At 41.1% G+C, this 18344-nt stretch overlaps 1 protein-coding gene across 1 annotated transcript; it reads left to right on the top strand.

Annotated features, from left to right (window-relative positions):
• Nucleotides 1–215: 215 nt before the first annotated feature.
• Nucleotides 216–16505, top strand: HHLA1 (HHLA1 neighbor of OC90). The gene is made up of 17 exons (XM_069005075.1): nucleotides 216–326; nucleotides 1985–2046; nucleotides 3073–3176; nucleotides 4064–4123; nucleotides 5182–5262; nucleotides 5724–5807; nucleotides 5889–5972; nucleotides 7270–7353; nucleotides 7912–7968; nucleotides 8077–8163; nucleotides 8933–9025; nucleotides 10090–10287; nucleotides 10804–10875; nucleotides 11113–11187; nucleotides 15348–15504; nucleotides 16154–16236; nucleotides 16462–16505. Exons 1-17 carry the CDS (start codon nucleotides 216–218, stop codon nucleotides 16503–16505), a joined length of 1536 nt encoding a protein of 511 aa, XP_068861176.1.
• Nucleotides 16506–18344: the final 1839 nt, after the last annotated feature.

The raw sequence follows: 18344 nt of genomic DNA, 5'->3' as shown, positions 1-18344 counted from the left end.
GTCAGGGAACACACCAGTGCTAAATCTGGCATTCAGGAAAAACATGCACTCCCACCAATGGAAGATTCTCCATCTTTTTATACCAACAATATTCTTTTTTTTTTGCTAGAACAGGATTTGTCTTATTGTGATCCATCCTTCCAGGTTTTGTTTACCTGTTGTCCCTATTGTTAGATTTTGCTTAGTTGAGTCTGTAGTGTGATGAGGCCAGGTTAATGCCTTCTCTGAATTCTTGCTGGAAATCAGCACTGTGTGTGGAGAAAATTGTGTTGATTAGCACAGAGGAGCAGCTCAGCAGGGAGGACAGCAGGGAAGTGACAATTCAGGTGAGAGAGAAAGCATCACCCAGTGTGCAGGGAATGCTTCCAAGCACAACTTTGTATCTTGCTCTATTTTGTTTGTACTTTTACAGCTTTTCGCTCTCTCCTAGAATGGACAGTCCCTTCATGTGTCAGTCCTCTTGCTTCTTCTCTGTCTTTTAGGAATGTGCTCTCTCTAGACCCTGCTCTTACTTGCTACACCAAGTTCTCTGTCAAACGATTTTTCCCTGTCCTGCTGCCATGAACAACTCTAGGCCAGTTTAAATAAATCAGTACTAAATTAAATCTCTGATAGGAAATCACCTACTATGTAGCCTTTTACTTATGAACCTTTGTAAAACAGTTGTTCTTTCACATCAGCCTCTGAAATGCTCTTACCAAGTGTTTCAGTGTTAGTGTGATTCACTGGTGACCCAGGAGAGCCCACCTTCCTCAAAGCAGGTCCTGGAAAATGAAGTCCTGGAAACTGGCCATCCATCTGTATGGACAGACTGAAAATGGGGCAGGGGATGCCCTCTTCTCCCACCTCCTAGGTCTGGGTCTTTCACCTGCCATGCAGCCAAAATTCTTGTGAAGTGCAGAGGTGCAGGGTCTTTCACCAGTCAGGGCTGCAGAGACCCTCCAGCTGACCAGCCTTGCACCTCAGGGACAGCTCAGTGGCAGCACTTCTGTTTTCCATGTTGCCTGCTGATGTCCCTTGTATCAGTGTGCACAGGGACAGCACTGGCTGTGCAGCCTGGTCACTCCTGTGTGCATGGAACAGGTCATGGGGAGCGTGCTCAGAGGTTCTGTGGCCTGTAAACACTTAACCATCATCACAAAGCACAACTCATCCTAATGCAGATTTTGCAGAGCTAACACAACACTCACTTCTCATAGTACAATCAAAATTCATAATGTTCTGTTAAAAAATCAGCAAATCACCCCACTTCTCACCTCAAACGAAAACACAACCCAATAGTTCCCCTTTAATAGCACACTTGACTGTCTAGATGCACCAGCCACCACAGACCACCTGCTCCAAAACACATGTAGTTACAAACCTTACTTTAAACGATCACCTAACTCTTCACCTCCCAAAGCCTGCTCTCCCCAACAGCTTCATACTCATACTCATACAGCCAGTTACTCATACTCAGCTCCACTGAGGAACATCTCTCACTAACTCCTCTCTATTTCATTGAACCAAAGCAGAGACGACAGAAAAATGAGCAGAATCCAGAGATGTGGATCGGTTCTGTACCTATCTCCATGCAGAATACACCTCCACTACTTCCATCACATCAGCCTGTGAGCAGGCTTGAGCTAACACACTGGTCTTCCCTAATTACAGAGTCCACAGATTCATGAAAAAAAGCTGTTACAAATCCCAGCAAGCTTCATAACACCAGAGTGGAAGTGGGGATAGCCTTGCCGGGGAGTCACGCCCTGTGGTTTTCATGACAGCAATACTTTCACGGTCTGTAACCTAGCAGTTTGCCAGATCCCAATATTGTTGCAAGAAAAGCCAGGTTTAGGATTTTTGGTTCTAGACTTGTCCATGGCATACTGGAGTATGTCCATGCATAATTGCTCCATAGAAAGGTGATGGAATATGAAGTCTGGGGATGAGATTTGTCCAACACTTTCTGCCTCAGTTCTGTTCTTCTGCACATGCTGTGCAGAAACAGTGGATGAGTCCAGGCTTAGGGCTGAGTAAAAAGAATTGGGCAGATGGACTGAATAGGTAGGATGAACTTCTTGGAAGATCCCAGACCTTTGTTTGAATTAGCAGAGCTGGCACTTACATATTTTTTACTCATCCGACCAGCTAACACAGACATTTCAAACACAGAAATACTTAGTGTTTCATCTCAAAGAAGAATCTCTTTAGAGTCACTAAATACAAATAAACTGTCTTCTGAATGTGTTAATTCTCTAGAGACTTTAATATGAAAAATAGTTGAATTATGATCATAATAATTTCCTAATCAAATAGTATTATCTTCAAGATAATGATTTGCTGCATACTTGAAAGATTAGCTACTCCAAGAGGATATTAAAAATTTTTGGAATTCTTTTTTTTTCTGATTTTCATATTGTTTCTAATTTTCTGACAACTGCTGAGTTATTTGGCATGTTCTGATATCACAAAAACAGGGGAAACATGAAAAGAAACTTTTTTTTTTCCTCCCTAACCACCTCTAATTAAATCTTTGAAACCTGGAAAGCAGCTCATGGTCTGAAAGGCAGACCACTGCTACTCCTTCCCAAGCAGGTAGGCAAGGCAGCACAGGACACAACATGGTGATAGTAACTATAGAAATCCAAGACCAGGAATGATCAGACAAGCAGCATTCCTGTGGAAAAGAACCTCAGTTGACATTTCTGGTTAGAAATTAAACATAAGCAAATTTTATCTTGTTTTAACAGAAAGGCTTTAGGCACTTGATGTGTCAGGTGCCTTTTAGGCACCGGTCGTCCTGCCAGAGAAGAGGGTTGTGCTGACAACCTTACCAAGTCCCCAGCAAAGCCACTTAGGTAGGACTCAGAAATCAAGAGTTACGTGCTAAACTCATGGCACCCACAGGCAAGAGGAAATACTGATTGTGGGATTTCTGTTTCTTCTGTTTCCATCTTCAATCTTTCTCTGCATCACAGAGATCTGATATTTCTCCTGTGGTCAAATCATTCTGGGACAAGGGCTGGACAAAATCGCTCAATGCTACAAACTTGACCACCACGAAAAGAGAATTTCTCTGTCCTGGACCAGCCAAACCTGTTGGAAGTCAGCATCCATAATGCAGGGGTTCTGCTGGCATGTGGCAGCAAAGATGAGCCTGGGATTTCTATGTCTCTTTCTAGTTTTCAGCACAGGTAAGGACAATGATGTGGTGCTCCCCAGGGAATAACCCAGGTGCCTCTTTCCCAATTGCTCCCATAGCCCCATTCCCACATCTGTGGCAGGCTTGGTTCTTTCACCCTGTGTAGGCAAGATTGATGGGCTGGAGCTACAGGTCTGATGCCATTCAGCAGGGCAGACCAGGTGATGTCTATTCCTGCATCCCATGCCAAAAATCTGAAATCAGAAAGGTTTACAAGGAAAGAGAGAGAAGGGTTAGAAGAGCTCCTACCACCTAGATTATCAGTCCAAATTTAGCTCTGACTAATTGAGGGTTGTTTATACAGCTGATTAACACTGCATCACAATTTATAAGCCCTGGATTATACATTTTCTACTGGGTATTTCTCCTTTATAAACATATACAAAGGGGAGCTTGGATGGGCTGAGAAGTTGAAGCTTCATAGGAACATAAGAGATTAACATTTTCTAGCACTGACTCATTTGGAGAGCCTTTAGGATTACTCTTTGGAGGCACTCAGCTCTCCTCTGGTGGAATAGGAAACCTAAATCCCAAACACATATCTTCAACTTATTCCGCAATCTCTAAATCACTGCTCTGCACTCAGCTGGTCACTGAGTGAATCCCAGAAAACCAGTCCAATCTCCTGAGCCCAGCTCCAGCCCTGCAACACAGCTCTTGAGGACAGTTCTCAACTGCATCACTGCTCTTAATAACAAACATGCACAGAGAAGGGAAGATTTGTTTGGATTTTGCCTTATTTTACTCTGTACCTTGCAGCAAATGCTGTGTGCAAACCTAGTGAAGATCTCTACAAATATTTACTATTATATTTTTCTTTTGATTATTGAGGGGCAAGCTCAACAGGGAAAACTGTTTCTCTGTCTCTTCACTTTTCAGCTTCGTGCATAAAAAAAGAAAATAAGAAAGAGAAGCAGGTGGCAGTGCTGGCTACTGCAGGTAACAGGCAGCACACCAGGAGCCCCAGTGTCGGGTGTTAATGGGAGTGGGAGGTGCTGTGTGGGGCATGGAGGTGGCAGCAGATGGGCCCTGCTCCTGCAGAGTCTGTGAGCCCCATCCCACCCCTGCTGTAAGGCCACCCTACCCAACCCGGTCCCTGGCCAGGTTAACAGCTGTCCTTTCCAAAATCTAATCTTCTCTTTTCCTTTTCTCTCCATTCCCTTTTGTTTTTCCTTTCCTCTCCTCTCTGTTGTGGATAAGCGCTGCTTTTACCTGGGGTGCAGCTTGGTTCAAATTGGTTATAAATAATACTGATGTAATTGGAAAATTGAATTTCTCCCCAAACTCGATTTTGTTCTCGTCTCAGCGTTCTGTGCTTCTTTTTCTATCCTGCTCTGTTCTTCCTCTCTCTGTCATGCTCACACACACCTTCCTCCCTCACACAGACACTGTACTGATCTGCTTTGGCATGACTTTGTGGGAGGGAAGCAAAAAAAAATCTTTGAAAATTCTGACTTGGGGAAAACAAATAAGCAACGTCAACAGAAATAAAACATGTTAAGATAAAAAGTCTGATTTGGCTACAGAAAAATTTTTCTGTTGTAGCAAGTAGTATATCCATCAATTCAGCCAAAAAACAAAAATCTGCATTTTCATGTAGATTTGGGGAAGAGGGAACATTTCCTAGGCACTTTCTCTGCCTTTTGTGACCTGCATGAGAGATCTGCTGCTCTGTTGGCAGCAAACACCCATTGCCCAGCAGGAGAGAGCACCAGCATGCCAGGGCTGGCTGGGTCCTGCAGCTGCTCAAGGGCAGGGTCAAGGGCATAGCTGGCAGACCTGAATTTAGGCCCACCATTCCCCTGTTGCCATATCTTGCTATTTTCTAGATTCATCTCCACGGTCCTGGAATTTTATTTTCTCATCAGCGCTTTTTTGGTGTGTCCCAGTACATAATCTGCTCATTTTGGTTTTCCCATTCTGGCAGATTTCTAGCACTTTTAAGCAGGGGTTGAACAGCTGTTTCCTTGTGCCCTCACACATGCCTTTTCTTTCAGAGCTGCCTGCAAAGTCCCTGGACCTGTCTGCTATTAACCTGACAGAGCTGGTGAATGGGATGCTGAGCACTGCTCTCAGAGGTAATGGGACATGGCTGGGCAGGTCACAGCTGCCAGCCCAGCAGTGCAGGAGAAAAGACACTAACAGTGTTAGCAGGAGAAGCTGTAACCATGGGCTGTCTGGCTCCAGAGTGGCTTCTAGGAGCATTTTACCTTCACGCATTTATAATGCAGATGGCTGTCTGCCCCAAAGAACTTAGAAATTAGTGAGGGTTTATACAGAGACACAATGTAATTACTTGTGGGTCGCCGTTAGAAAGCACTTTATAATCCAGTGCATGTTTCAATTAAAAGAAAAACAAAATAAAAAGGAAGAAGCAGTACAAATGATCCTTCCTCCAGTGAAAATGGGAACGGACTGGGTGTCAGGCAGCTGTATCATACTGCACCTCAGGAATCCTTTAGACACTAAATGAGCAGAGTAAAACACTGTTGTCACAATTTGTTCCAAGCACTAATAACATGGACATGTGTTTCTGCAGGTACCAAAAAACTCTTCTCTTTGCTGAGTGTCACCTCTTACAGCTCGTTCGCCTTCCACAAAGTGTCAGTCACCATTTATAACAGTGAGTGTTGGCTCAGGAGCAGTTTCTCTCCCACAGCCTGTGCAACAAGACACTGATTTTTTTCTCTGTCTCTCCCTCCAGTCTCTAATGCAAAAAATATTGACCCTGGCAAGTTCCCTATGCACTACTGCTACTGTTTGAACAATGTGACAAATGGCTTGACAGGTGGGTACACAAAAGAGGTTGGCAATTGCATGTGCTTAAGCTGAATTATTTCCTTTGGAGATTAAGGCTGTAGCCTGAATTCTGCAGAATTCATCCCTATGATTGCCACCACCACAATGAGGTCAACAGCCATAACTCACAATGAGTGGCTGTTCTGACTCCGTGACCTCAGTCTCAGGTGGCTGCACCCAGCCAGCCAGTCTGGGATGGAGCCATCAGTCAAGTGACTGGACTGACAAAAGGCCTCTCTTTCCTCCTTGGAATACAAATTGCAGCACAGGAGAGACGACCAACAATGTATGATACATCACCCTGGCCACTTTTGCTGTCCTAAGATAACCCACAGGAGAGGAACAGGGGCTTCTCTGCAACAATGGACTCCAGCAACTTCAGTGAGCCCAAGAGAAAGGGAAAGCAAGGACTAACATGGATCTGTTTAATGGAGCACAAAATACTGTCAGGCAAACCCTTCGCCTGAAATCCTCATCCACACCCCTGATCTCACAGTATCTAACATTTCAGGATGCATCTGAGTGCCTGGCTATGACTGGTTAATGTAAGGCATCAAGAGTAGTTCAGCAGCTGCAGACCAGACTCCAAACCCTCTATGCTGCACGTGGTGACCCCATAGGAGCCACAGTGGCTTTCATGGCTTTCTCTGGACCCACACATCTCACAGGCCTTTATGGATAATGACCCAGTCTGTCTTGGAGAATAGAAGAGAAACTTTAATCTTTCTGCTGCAATTCCAGAATGTCTTGGTGATTGGAGTATTCTCCAAAGCAGTAAAAACTGAGGGCTCAGGTCCATCACTCCCTAAGTGAGAATACTAACCTGTCACTGCTAGGAAGCACCACCACAACACTACCAGCCACTTTTTGGGCTGACAACATCATCAATACATCTGAAGCAGACCCAAAGGAAAAGATCTGATGCCTCCTGGAAGGCCCTACATGACAAACAGGCAATTACAGCAGGCAAAGCCTGCAGGCTTTAGATCTCCTTCTACATTTAAGCAGAATAAGGAGAGCATTACTTTAAAATGTTCTCTTGAACAGATAAATTCCATTTAAGTTTACTTTTAGAAAAACTGATGTAGTTTTGGATATCATCTTTGAAATATACTTCTGCAGACTATTCTTGTGGTTTCTTCAGTCCACTCCATCAAAATCTCTTTAAATTATTTTAAACTTTGTCATGTATGAGTATATATCCAAAATATCATCACATATAAAAGTGAATTTTTGATGGTAGGATATGTGTTTTCAATAACAAACTTTCTCTATTTGTTGTCTAGATTTTACAGCTTTACTTGTTGATATCATTGGAAACACCACCAGTTATCTCACAGAAATTTTCAAATCCACTTCTATTCTCTCAGGTTTGCATATCCTTTCAACATTTATCATTTTCTTATTTGTTTCATTTACTCCTGGAGTGAAAAGAAGCATAAAAATGTGGATAAAAGCATATTGCTCTTACTCAACAGCATTTTTCTTGCAACCCATGGAACAAGATATGTATAAATGTGTATGTGTGTAATAAAGAGATGCACATGCTTCTATGAGCATTTATGTTGTTTGAATGTTTTATTAATGATTACTAAAAAATGGTGGATTTGAGAATTATTATTAAATACTGATATTTTGGGCAATTGTGGTTCCCAAAGAATAATTATGGACTATGCTATCTGAAGATTTTTTTCCATATAAAAATAATTGTAATTTAGAATTTTAATTAGATAGAAACTTTTCCACTGACAATATTAACATTTGGATTTGATGGTGGTTTGAAGTTTTTGTTGAAAATTAGAAGGCAAATATTTGCTCAGCTGCCATAGACACATACCATTTTTTGTTTGTATTTTTAACTGTTTAGGATAATGCCATAGAAGGAAAACTGGTAACAATGATCTCTTTCATGTTTGTTTGCCTTTCAGTGCATCAGAGCAATGACTCTGATTGTATCTACATCTGTGTGATGGCAGGGCAGACAGGTAAAAGTTGAAATGATTACACCCAAAAATATTGCCCTGGTTTTCCTCAGTGATAATTTATACTAGGAACAAGCCTTTCTTGATATTTGTAAGCATTTCTATTTGCAGGGAAAAATCTGTCTGATTTTTTGGAAATACTAGAAAAGTCTCCTGTTATTAATTACACATTTTCCAGTAACACATCATCTGACCTGGGTAAGTACATCCTGGGGAATAAAAGGAAACAACAACAGCAGTGAAAATCACATCCAGGTAACTCTTGCAATGAGTATTCCATCCTCATTACTATTACTTTAAATATAATTTTGTTTTTTATTATTGCTTATACATTTGCATAGTATTACGTATTTCATAATATTTAAAATAGAATAGTATTTTATATCATGTAAAGGTTTAATACAATAATTATATTGTAAATATAAATACATTTACAATCTTTCAAATTATTTGTTGCAAAGTCTTCTAGTGGATGAACAAACAAAACCTGCTGGGATGAAAGTTTTCCAGAATTCAGCACTGGGCTGGGGAGGGCCTCTAGCACTCTTAATCTAACTGGGTGCCTGCCACAGCTCTCAGCACAAATGACCTCCTACCTCTACATGAATTTTCTTCAGAGAGGAGGTGAATACATTCAGTCATTGTCCTGAATGGTTCCTCCTCCCAAAACTGCTTTGCCAGATTGAGCTGCACTTCAGATGCTCACCTTTCACTGCTGCCCATCACTATTTCTCATTTACAATGATAGATTAAAGTAGGCAGACTGAAATCAGTGACAAGTTGTGTGTGCTGAAAGCTGTGGCATGTTTCCTTTAAAAAAAAAAAAAAAGACCCTTGTCCAAAACCCCCTTTAATTAAAAAAGACAATAGCTGTTTCTATGGTAGCAGTACATGATTTCTTCCCTTTTTCTCACACAATATATGGTGGATAGTGAGTGCTCTAACCTTGTCTTCTCATACCTCAAAGACTTAGATTTGGTATTCTCAAGTTTCGTGAAATTGCAGGAAGACCCAAACAAGACGCTGGATTCATCAGCAGAACACGTGTGGACATTTAAATGTGAGCACATATTGTCAGACCTAAATTTGTGTTCCCTTGATTAATGTCTTGACAAGTGATCATGTATGCTGCCTTCACAGTTAACTGTGAACTACAAATAAAGGGCAGCATAAAAGTTTATTTGAAACAGCAAAAGATGATGTCACTAATGCATTGAAGAGCTGGAGGATGGAAAACTATTGCAAAAAGCCATTTTACCAGAAAAATAAGATTTCTAAAGAAGCAGAGAAGAAGAGGAAAACTGGTTGTTGGTTTCAAACCAAAAATAAGATTATTTAAACTATTTCCTCTTATTTTCTATGGTCATTTTATTTTCTATATTCTTCTCTGTTTCCTTACATGACATTCAGTTGTACTTGAGCATTTCATAAACTTGAGGACATTTAACTTTGCCATGGGCTACAAGATAGAAAAGTGCTTCTCTGCCCCATTTTGGAAGCCAAAAAGCAAAGCTTTGTATCTGTTCACTTGTAATAGAAATCAAATGAAATTCCGACCTTGATTTCATACCTCCTTGTCATTGCAGCTGCATCTCTCTCCTACAAAATGCCTGCATTTCCTGTAGTCACTCTGCTGTCTTTTATAAACTTTTTAATTCCCTTAACCACATGCCAACCTTTGTTATCTCTCCTAACCATGAGTGTCAGTTCTCACACTGCAGTATCTGCCCTCCAGTACCTGCCTGCTCACCTTCAAAGAGACAAGAGCTTCCTCTCTTTCCTTTGTAGTGAAGCAGTTTAGGAAATTAAACATAAATTATGTGAAGAAAAAAACAAAACCCTGCAGGAACATTTCAGTTTCTTCTTTTTGTTTATGAAAATTCACATATTAAAATGTTCTCAGTTAAAATTTCAGACATTATTAGCCCTCCCTGTGTTTTTGTATTTAAAATGAAATGGAGAAGTGGCCACTCAAATGCCAGAGAAGCACTGGAGGAGTAGATGGGATTTTCTGGGTGTATTTTAGATGTTATTTTCCCCAGTGTGTTGCACTCGCTGCTGCTGTGGAGGGACCAGCACCCCCAGGGCACTGATGCCCTCTCTCTGTCTCTCTTTCTTCTCCAGCCACCAGGATCCCTCTCACCCAGAAAGATGGGGAAATCCCCACCACGAAGTTCCCACTGGGGCCAAAGACAGTTGGAGCCAAAGGATCGTGGTTTCCATCACCCCACGTGGATGCTCTCAGGCCCCAGGGCACGGCCGGGCCCCCTCTGAGCCCTGGGGGGAGCTCAGCCCCATCGCCGGCCCCGCAGCCCAGCCCCAGTGAGTACAGCCAGGAGCACTGGAACCTGCCCTCGCCTGCTACTGTGGGGTTTGGCCAAGTGTCTCTGAGGTGGAGGTTGGAGGGCCCTTCAGGGAGACCCAGTCTGGTTGATTACCTTATTGCAGAAATGTTAAAATCAGCTATAGACTCCATCCTGTAGTTTCTGATCTTTAGGGAAAAACTCGGTCTTGCATCCCACAAACACTTCTGCCACTTGGGCTTTCCCTCTCATTTTGCATCGAGTTTAGTGAGCAGACCTGTGAGAAAGCATATAGAGATGCTTCTCCTGGTGTCCCTTAAACATGCCTTCTTGAAATCCTGCCCTTCCCTAGTCCACAGGCTTTTCAAGATCTAGTCAAGTACAGCTTTTGTCCTTCGTATTTCATGCTGGCATTTTTATATAGCACTGGCAGAACTGTGTGAAGGACTCTGTCTCATAGATAGCAATTCTTCTCAGTAGACAGATAAATAATACATATGAATGACAGGAAGCGTGTGTCTCTCTGTTCTCATAGGTGACATGTCCATGCTTTGGATGCAGACAATGTCTCCACAAGAAGCCAGCAAACTCATACAAACAGAGCCAGGTAAGTCTGATCTGGGATAACAACAAAGTGTGTCAGTTGGCACATTTATGAACTAGAAATAATACATAGAATATATAGACTGATAGAACATATTTATACATCAATATCTATGTAAGTGTTTATTAATGAACTGTGAGTTCAGGATTAATTTTTTATTCTTTTCTGTTGCTCCTTCAATCAATCTTCCTTTTTGTTTTAAGGTGTCAAAGCAAGTTCTATTCTTTTCCCTCCTCTTAGATTTGCCTTCCTCAGTACTGTCTATTCCACCTTCCTACAGACCAGGTGTGACACTGAAACTTTACTCAGCTACCAGTAAGTAAATGCACCTCATGCAGAAAAAATAGCAGTATGCTTGAAAGTAATGCAAGATAGAAACGTTCACATGCAGACAAAACATACATGGTTAATTTGCTTATGATAGTTTCTGTATGTAAACCACCCAAAATGTCCAAGGGACTGCTTCCTATTTGTTTGTGAATTGTACACAATTGCACATTCAAAACATAGATCATACTGTGGTGATAGAATTAACATAGGTACTCTGTGTGTCAATTTTTGCACTGATTAGTTATTGGAGAATTCATTTGTAAAAATAATTCCAAAAGAAAATATCATGCTTTAAATCTCCTCATTGGTATAAATAAAATGATGAAACCAACTCATGCCACATGAAACTTCCAGAATTTTTCTGAATTTACAATACTGCAAACTACTTTCTCAGGTAAAAAAGATCATCATCAACTAGATTTTCATGAAAGTTCACTTCTCAACTGCTCTTGTGTCTGTGTGGTGACTACCTAAGAGAAGCTTAGATGCTGGGCTAGAGCAAAGATAAAATATCAGACTAAACTGCAGGGGTCTTCAATATCCTTTGGGCTTGATATTATAGATAAAACCAGAGGAGTCTAAGGAACTAAAATGCTAGGCAAATAATATTTTTAAAGGTCTGTTTTAACATCTAGGAAATAAAACTAGGAAATTTGATAGTATGAATGAGCAAATAACTCCTGCAAATTCTGAAGGATCATAGGTGAAGAAAGCAAATAGAGAAGCTGATTACATGGTTTATGATGAGTTAGTAGGAAATGTGGAAAAATAAACTTTACCAGTGGTATTGTCAAAAGAAATTGTGGGTCTTTGATGTGAATTCCTACTAAATCTGATGAAGAGAAGACCGCTGCTGATAGTTAGCCTGCTGAAACAGGAGACATAAGGTGAAAACAGCATCACCAGCAGGTTTGTGCACAACAGGAAACTGCAGCCTTGTGGTCCTTCTCTACTGGTGGAGCTGACCCAGAGCATTGGTGATGCTGCCAGGTCCCTGGCTCCAAAAGTAATCCCTGGGTTTTTGTTTTGGGATTACTTGGAGCCAAAAAATCCAAGTTTTTGTCTGGATTCCCTGCTAATTTCATAATTTCTGATGATATTTTGATGACTGACTTCTCTTTTACTTATCTGTAAAGGTGTTTTTTGGGGGTAAACACATGTGATTCAGAGAGAAAGGTTCTTTCACAAATCTTCAATTTTTCTGTCACTGGGAATAAATGCACAGTAGGGGAGCAGCAGCATCCCACAGCTTTGGTGTCATTTGCTTTTTCCATTGGTTTTCATTTTGTTGCCTATTGCAGCAATCCAAGACCAGGACCCTATGTTGTTACTTGTAGCTTTTGCTAATTTAGATCAGGTTTTCATAGTTTCCAGTTCCATTCTGGTTGATCTGACTATCAGCATATGTTGGGCTTCTTGTCTTTTTTTTTCTTTTTTATTTTTTACTCATGCTATTAGAAAAGAAAGCATTTGAGAGTGTATTACTCAGTGGGGCATCTATTTTCAGAATCAAATAGCACTATCAGAGCTAAAGACATGACCATGAAAACCAAAGTTTGACAACATCAAGTGATCATACAAATACAACTCCTGCAGAAAACCTGTGTCAGGGAAGAGGGGGAGGAAGCTATTGCTTGGGAGGCTTGAGAACACTGCAGTAAAAAAAATTGTCAACTGAGACACATTTCCAAGGAAAAGGCTCACTGGTGTTGAGCCAAGGAGCAGTTCTTGTTGCAAAAGTCTTTTCAAACCACGGAGAGAGGAAGTCAAATAACTTTGGTTTTCATGGTAATCTTTTTAACTCTTATAATGCTATTTAATTCTGAAATCAAATTTGTTTTTCTCTCATCTTACTTCTGTTTAAAGAGCTCTAAATACCAGAGTCCTCTGGTGTGCAACAGTATAGACCCTGGAGAACCTAGGACTGGGGACAGCCTGTTTTGAAAAGGCTGGGAAACATGGATTTCAATGAGATGGGTGAACTGGAGTCACCAAATGCCTCTCTGTGAGAAACCATGGTGGCACAGGCTGCCTGCCTGATTCTAAGAACCAAGCATTTGGGGAAATAAATCCAACAGTGGGATCACAAAGTGAGGAAGGGCATCCACATTGTTCTGAGGGCTGGCTCATTATTCCAATAATTCCTTCCTTAAATCACAGAAGTGGGTGACAACTAATAAAACATGTAAATATGCATGTTAGAGCATGCAGGGAGGGATATTTCAAGTCTGAATCATTCACAGTAACTGTAACATTGCTTTTCACTGGCAAAAAAATTTAATCTCAGTGTCACAGGGATGTGATATTGAGTTAATAAAAGAACTGTCTGTTTACTGCAAGAGTTCGTCACTTCACTGCCTCTGACAATAATATGGCAATTTAAAACAGAGAGCAGAAAAGCTCTGCACAGGAGCTGTGGTTCCTGCCTTTTCTGGTCTCTTGACCAAGTCAATTTCTTAGGAAAGAGCATTCTTAGAAAAGAAAGTAGTGAAATAAATTCCTATTTTTAATTATCTGTATGAACTTATGCGCTGAATGCAAAAAATACATTTCACAGTAGAAATTTATCACAGAAGAGGTATAAAACATTACTATGAATGGGTGAAAATTTAAATTTCAATGATAAGGAGTGAATATACTATGCAATCAAAAAAAATAAATAGAAAATTAATTGAAAAATAATTTCATCATTAAACAAATATGGTATTATGCAAATAAAATTTTAATTTAAATTTAAGTGATTGTCAGAAATGAAACCCAAATCAATTTCTTTAGCTTTCAGATTTTTTTGTTTGACTTCTCTTTCCCACATTGATGACTCCAAATTGAAATTGCCATCATTCAATTTGAAGCTAGATAAAACTGAATTTCTGCTGGCAAAACACATACCTTGAGTAAAGCATTTAACACCTGGCTGGCAGGATAGCAGTACCCACTTCGGCAGAGACTGAAATTTGTAGGAGGGTGGCCTTCAGCAAGTTTTAATTATTCATCAACTTTATTATTTCTCATCAACTTTAATGTTACTTTTCAGAGACAACCTATATTAAAACCTCATTGCCCCTTGCTTTGATGTTTCATTATTAACATGAAGTGTGTTTACTCAAGCAAGGAATCATTAATTTTCGAATGACACCATGTCGGAAAATATCAAGGTGTGTCAAATGCTATTAAGTGGACAAAGCATAATGACATTTATGTGAAATTGCTGAGGTGAAGAGAAATGGGGCTCCCTCTTGCCCATCTCTGGCTAATTACACCTGATATTTGTGTAGTGCCTTTGATACACAACTGGTTTTCAGAGCAGCCTGTGAGTTTTGGAGCTGCCAGTGTCTGTCCCTTACTCCTCACATACACCTTGGGCAAGCGCTGCTGGGAGAGAAATAATTTCATAGCAATCTCCTTCAGGCTGGCAGAGCCTTGATTTTCCTCCTGCCCAAGAATGCCATTTTATATTAAACTTCTTGTCAGCACTAGATGACTCAAGCTTATTTCAACAGAACTTAATTAGTCCAAATTTAACCTTCATAACCTCTGCTATCACATAACATAGCATTGCCCAGAGCCATAAAGTATATGAGACATTTGAACCTGGAAATGCAATTACGCTGTCTAAGGGGATTGTAAACTGCCTTACTGCAGGTAAGGCACTTTATCCACACATGGCCAAAGCCTGCTGCTAGTTACACAAATGGAAAAAATAGTTGGCAATCACACTGCTGCCCTTTCTTTGCTCTTTTTCTTTTTTTCTTTGCTCTTTTTATCTTTTTCTTTTTTTCTTTTTTTCTTTGCTCTTTTTCTCTTTTTCTTTTTCTTTTTCTTTTTCTTTTTCTTTTTCTTTTTCTTTTTCTTTTTCTTTTTCCCTTCCCTTCCCTTCCCTTCCCTTCCCTTCCCTTCCCTTCCCTTCCCTTCCCTTCCCTTCCCTTCCCTTCCCTTCCCTTCCCTTCCCTTCCCTTCCCTTCCCTTCCCTTCCCTTCCCTTCCCTTCCCTTCCCTCCCCTCCCCTTTTTCGAAGCCCCAGGAAGGCATTTGCAGAGATATCCCTTATATGTTGGTGGAGGGAAGACATTGCTTTGGAGCTCATAGCCCAGATAAAGTATAGAAAGGATTTTATGGGACAAGTCAGAGTTGTGTGTTTTTCCCCAGGGTGCCCACAGGCGGTGCTCAGAGAGCCCCGTGTGACCTCGCCTCCTGTCACTCTCATAGTGCAGAAGATCAACCCCTGTGTGATGGAGCTCTGTAGGTTCTTTCAGCTGTGCCTCTGTGTCGGCCAGAGAAGATACTCCAGAAAGGAAGCCATGAGGTAAAACCTGGCACTAGTTTTTCTTTCTCTGTCTCCTTAAAATACTCCTTCAGGCTATTTTTTCCCAAATGACAATTTTCAATCACCATCGATTATTTTTGAGGGTCTGTGGCCACCAGCTGAGACCCGAATGTGTCCCAGTGCACAGATCAGTACCTGATCTGGCTTCAGTATTCCAGCTAAGTGAAAAAAGCCCAGCTGCATTTTTCCAAATATCTAATGACATCATTGATGTTGGAATCTAGCTTTTTATTTCCATATTCAGTAACAGCAGCATGATATGCTGTGCTTATCATAGAATCATAGACTGGTTTGAGTTGGAAGGAATCTAAAGACCATTTAGTCCCAACTCTGCTGCCATGGGCAGGGACATCTCCCACTATCCCAGGTTTCTCCAAGCCCCATCCAACCTGGTGTTGAACACTTCCAGGGTTGGGGCATCCACAGTTTTTCTGGGCAACCTGTGCCAGGGCCTCACCACCCTTGCAGTAAAGAATTTCTGCCTAATATTCAATCTAAACCCGCCCTCTTTCAGCCTGAAGCCATTCCTCCTTATCACTACATGCCCTTGTCCAAAGTCCCTCTCCTCATGAAAGATAACAAGCCTCTTATCTTTAACTACATCTCCTATCTGTAAATACATCTTCAGGTACTGTGTTGAATACTATTCCTGGTTTGTGAAAAATGCAAGTTATGTCTGTGAAAGAGTCAAAAGGGTTACTTACTCCCACAGTAAGTACATTTTCATTTTATATCTCCGTATCTCTACATACCTTATTATGAAGATATAACAAAGATTTTTATATATTCACTGAGCATTTGCTGTCTTTCATCAGATAGCTATTTTATCTGATAATGATTTTTAAGACATTAAAAAAAAATTATTTCACCTTCATGTATGTTTTAGTATTTCCTCATAAAACCTCTTCTAACTAATATTTTCTTGTGTTCTTCCAGCATTAAAGCAAAAATGCCTTAAAAACATCTGTACATCAGTTTAGAGCACTGAGAAATTTTACTGCAAGTTGGAAGACTGGTGGCAGTTTTAGTTGTCTTTTTGATTTCTCAGTGTAAAAATCAGAAAGCAACATGTTATTTGCAAATATTTGAAATAAGACAAGCTATTAACCAGATGTTAACCTAGAAATGTCTCCTCCTCCAAGGCATTGTAAAAATAATGTGTAAAAACAGATATATTTTATACAAGTGATGTAACTGCAATAAAAGCATTGAAAGGCTTTTAAAAATCTTATTTTATAATGGATATTTACGTGGTTGGCTTGTGAATCCAAATAGTTTCTATTAGTTTTATTGACATTACATAATCAAAATTAAGAAATGCAAAATAATTTAAAAGCAACCTCATATACTGAAGACAAGAAGGATTCTCTGGTTTTAAACACATGCAGATTATCTTCTAAATTAGGAGCTTCCATTACTTCAGCAATGCATGTAGTGCAGAGGGTCAAGCCAGGAAGTGACCAGACCTCTTGTACTTTGAGATGTATTTGTGTGAGCTCACCAGGATTCATAGAAACATGGAATTATAGAATGGTCTGGGTTGGAAGGAACCTTAAAAGTAATCTACTTCCAATCCACTAGATTAGGTTGCTCAGGGCCCCTTCCAGCCTGTCTTTCAAGTCCTTTATGTGCAACTCTGGTGAACTGAGAAACAGTTCTAAAAAAAATGAAAGAATAACCAAATCAATTGCATGATCCCATATTTTGCTGTGCTGCAGCAACATCATGCTACTATCTATCCAGAGTACATCATCAAGCCATTAATATTGTTTTTAAATAAGAAGCTTATTTGCACTGTAGCTGCTGCACATTGATTTTTCACTGAAGAAAGATGTGTTCATAGGTAAAGCCAAGGAGAAAAGTGGCACTCTAAACAATGCAGACCGCAGGGAGAGGTGGGGTGCAGAAGTTCTATCCAAAATACATTTCACTGTTGTGCTCAATAGTGTGAGAGAAGCACTTCTGTCATGCCAAAGAGCAGGAGAGATTGGAGCAGTACCAATTACAGCTGGTACTGAAAGTTAGGCCAATGGGATAAACAGGAATGTCGACACAAGTGAGTATGGGTTGGGAAAGTTAACACAGCCATAGTTCTGCGATGCTGTGGGAGATCTCACCCTGTTGCAGCAGCTCTCACTCTGTGCCCATTGCCTCTTGTCATGTCACTGGGCACCACTGGACAGAGACTGGCCCTGCCCCCTTTTCACTCTCCTCAGGTGTTTACAGGATTGATGAGATCCCCCTGAGACTCCTCTAGTGAAGAGTCCCAGCTCTCTTGTCCCCTCCTCATGGGAGATGTTCTAGGCCCTTCATCATCTCTGTGCTCCTTCTCTGAACCATCTCAAGTTTTTCTATCTCTGTCCTATACTGAGGAGCCCAGAACTGGACACAGCCCTGCAGGCATGGCCTCACCAGTGCAGAGCAGAGGGGCAGGACCCCCTCCCTCGATCTGCAGGCAGCACTTTGCCCAATGCAGCTGAGGACATCCTGAGCCTTCTCTGCTGCAAGGGCACGCCCCTTACTCCAGTTCAACCCTGTGTCCAGCAGGACCCGAGGTCCTTTCCTACCAAGCTGCTTCCCAGCTGGGTGGCCCCAGCACATATCTGTGTATGAGGCTGCACCTTTACAGGTGCAGGACTTTGCACTCCATGTTGAACTTCATGAAGTTCCTGTTGATGTTCTTCGGGATGGCAGCATGACCCTTTGAAATGTCAGTCACTCATCCCAGGTCAGTGACACCTGCCAGGCTGCTGAGGGTCCATTCTGCCCCATCATCCAGATCATTAATGGAGATGCTGAGCAGGACTGGACCCAGCACA

Source organism: Aphelocoma coerulescens, chromosome 2 (genome assembly GCF_041296385.1).
Source record: "Aphelocoma coerulescens isolate FSJ_1873_10779 chromosome 2, UR_Acoe_1.0, whole genome shotgun sequence".
NCBI lineage: Eukaryota > Metazoa > Chordata > Aves > Passeriformes > Corvidae > Aphelocoma > Aphelocoma coerulescens.
Note: the sequence above shows the minus strand (reverse complement) of the source record. Positions and strands in the feature narration are given on the sequence as shown.

What these genes read in the sequence shown, in the direction of transcription:
- HHLA1 (XM_069005075.1), top strand. Translation starts at nt 216, where the DNA reads ATGCCTTCTCTGAATTCTTGCTGGAAATCAGCACTGTGTGTGGAGAAA. An exon ending in GTCAGTCACCATTTATAACA is followed by an intron (nt 5,808 to 5,888) that starts GTGAGTGTTGGC and finishes CTCTCCCTCCAG; the next exon opens with TCTCTAATGCAAAAAATATT. An exon ending in TCCAGAAAGGAAGCCATGAG is followed by an intron (nt 15,505 to 16,153) that starts GTAAAACCTGGC and finishes ATACATCTTCAG; the next exon opens with GTACTGTGTTGAATACTATT.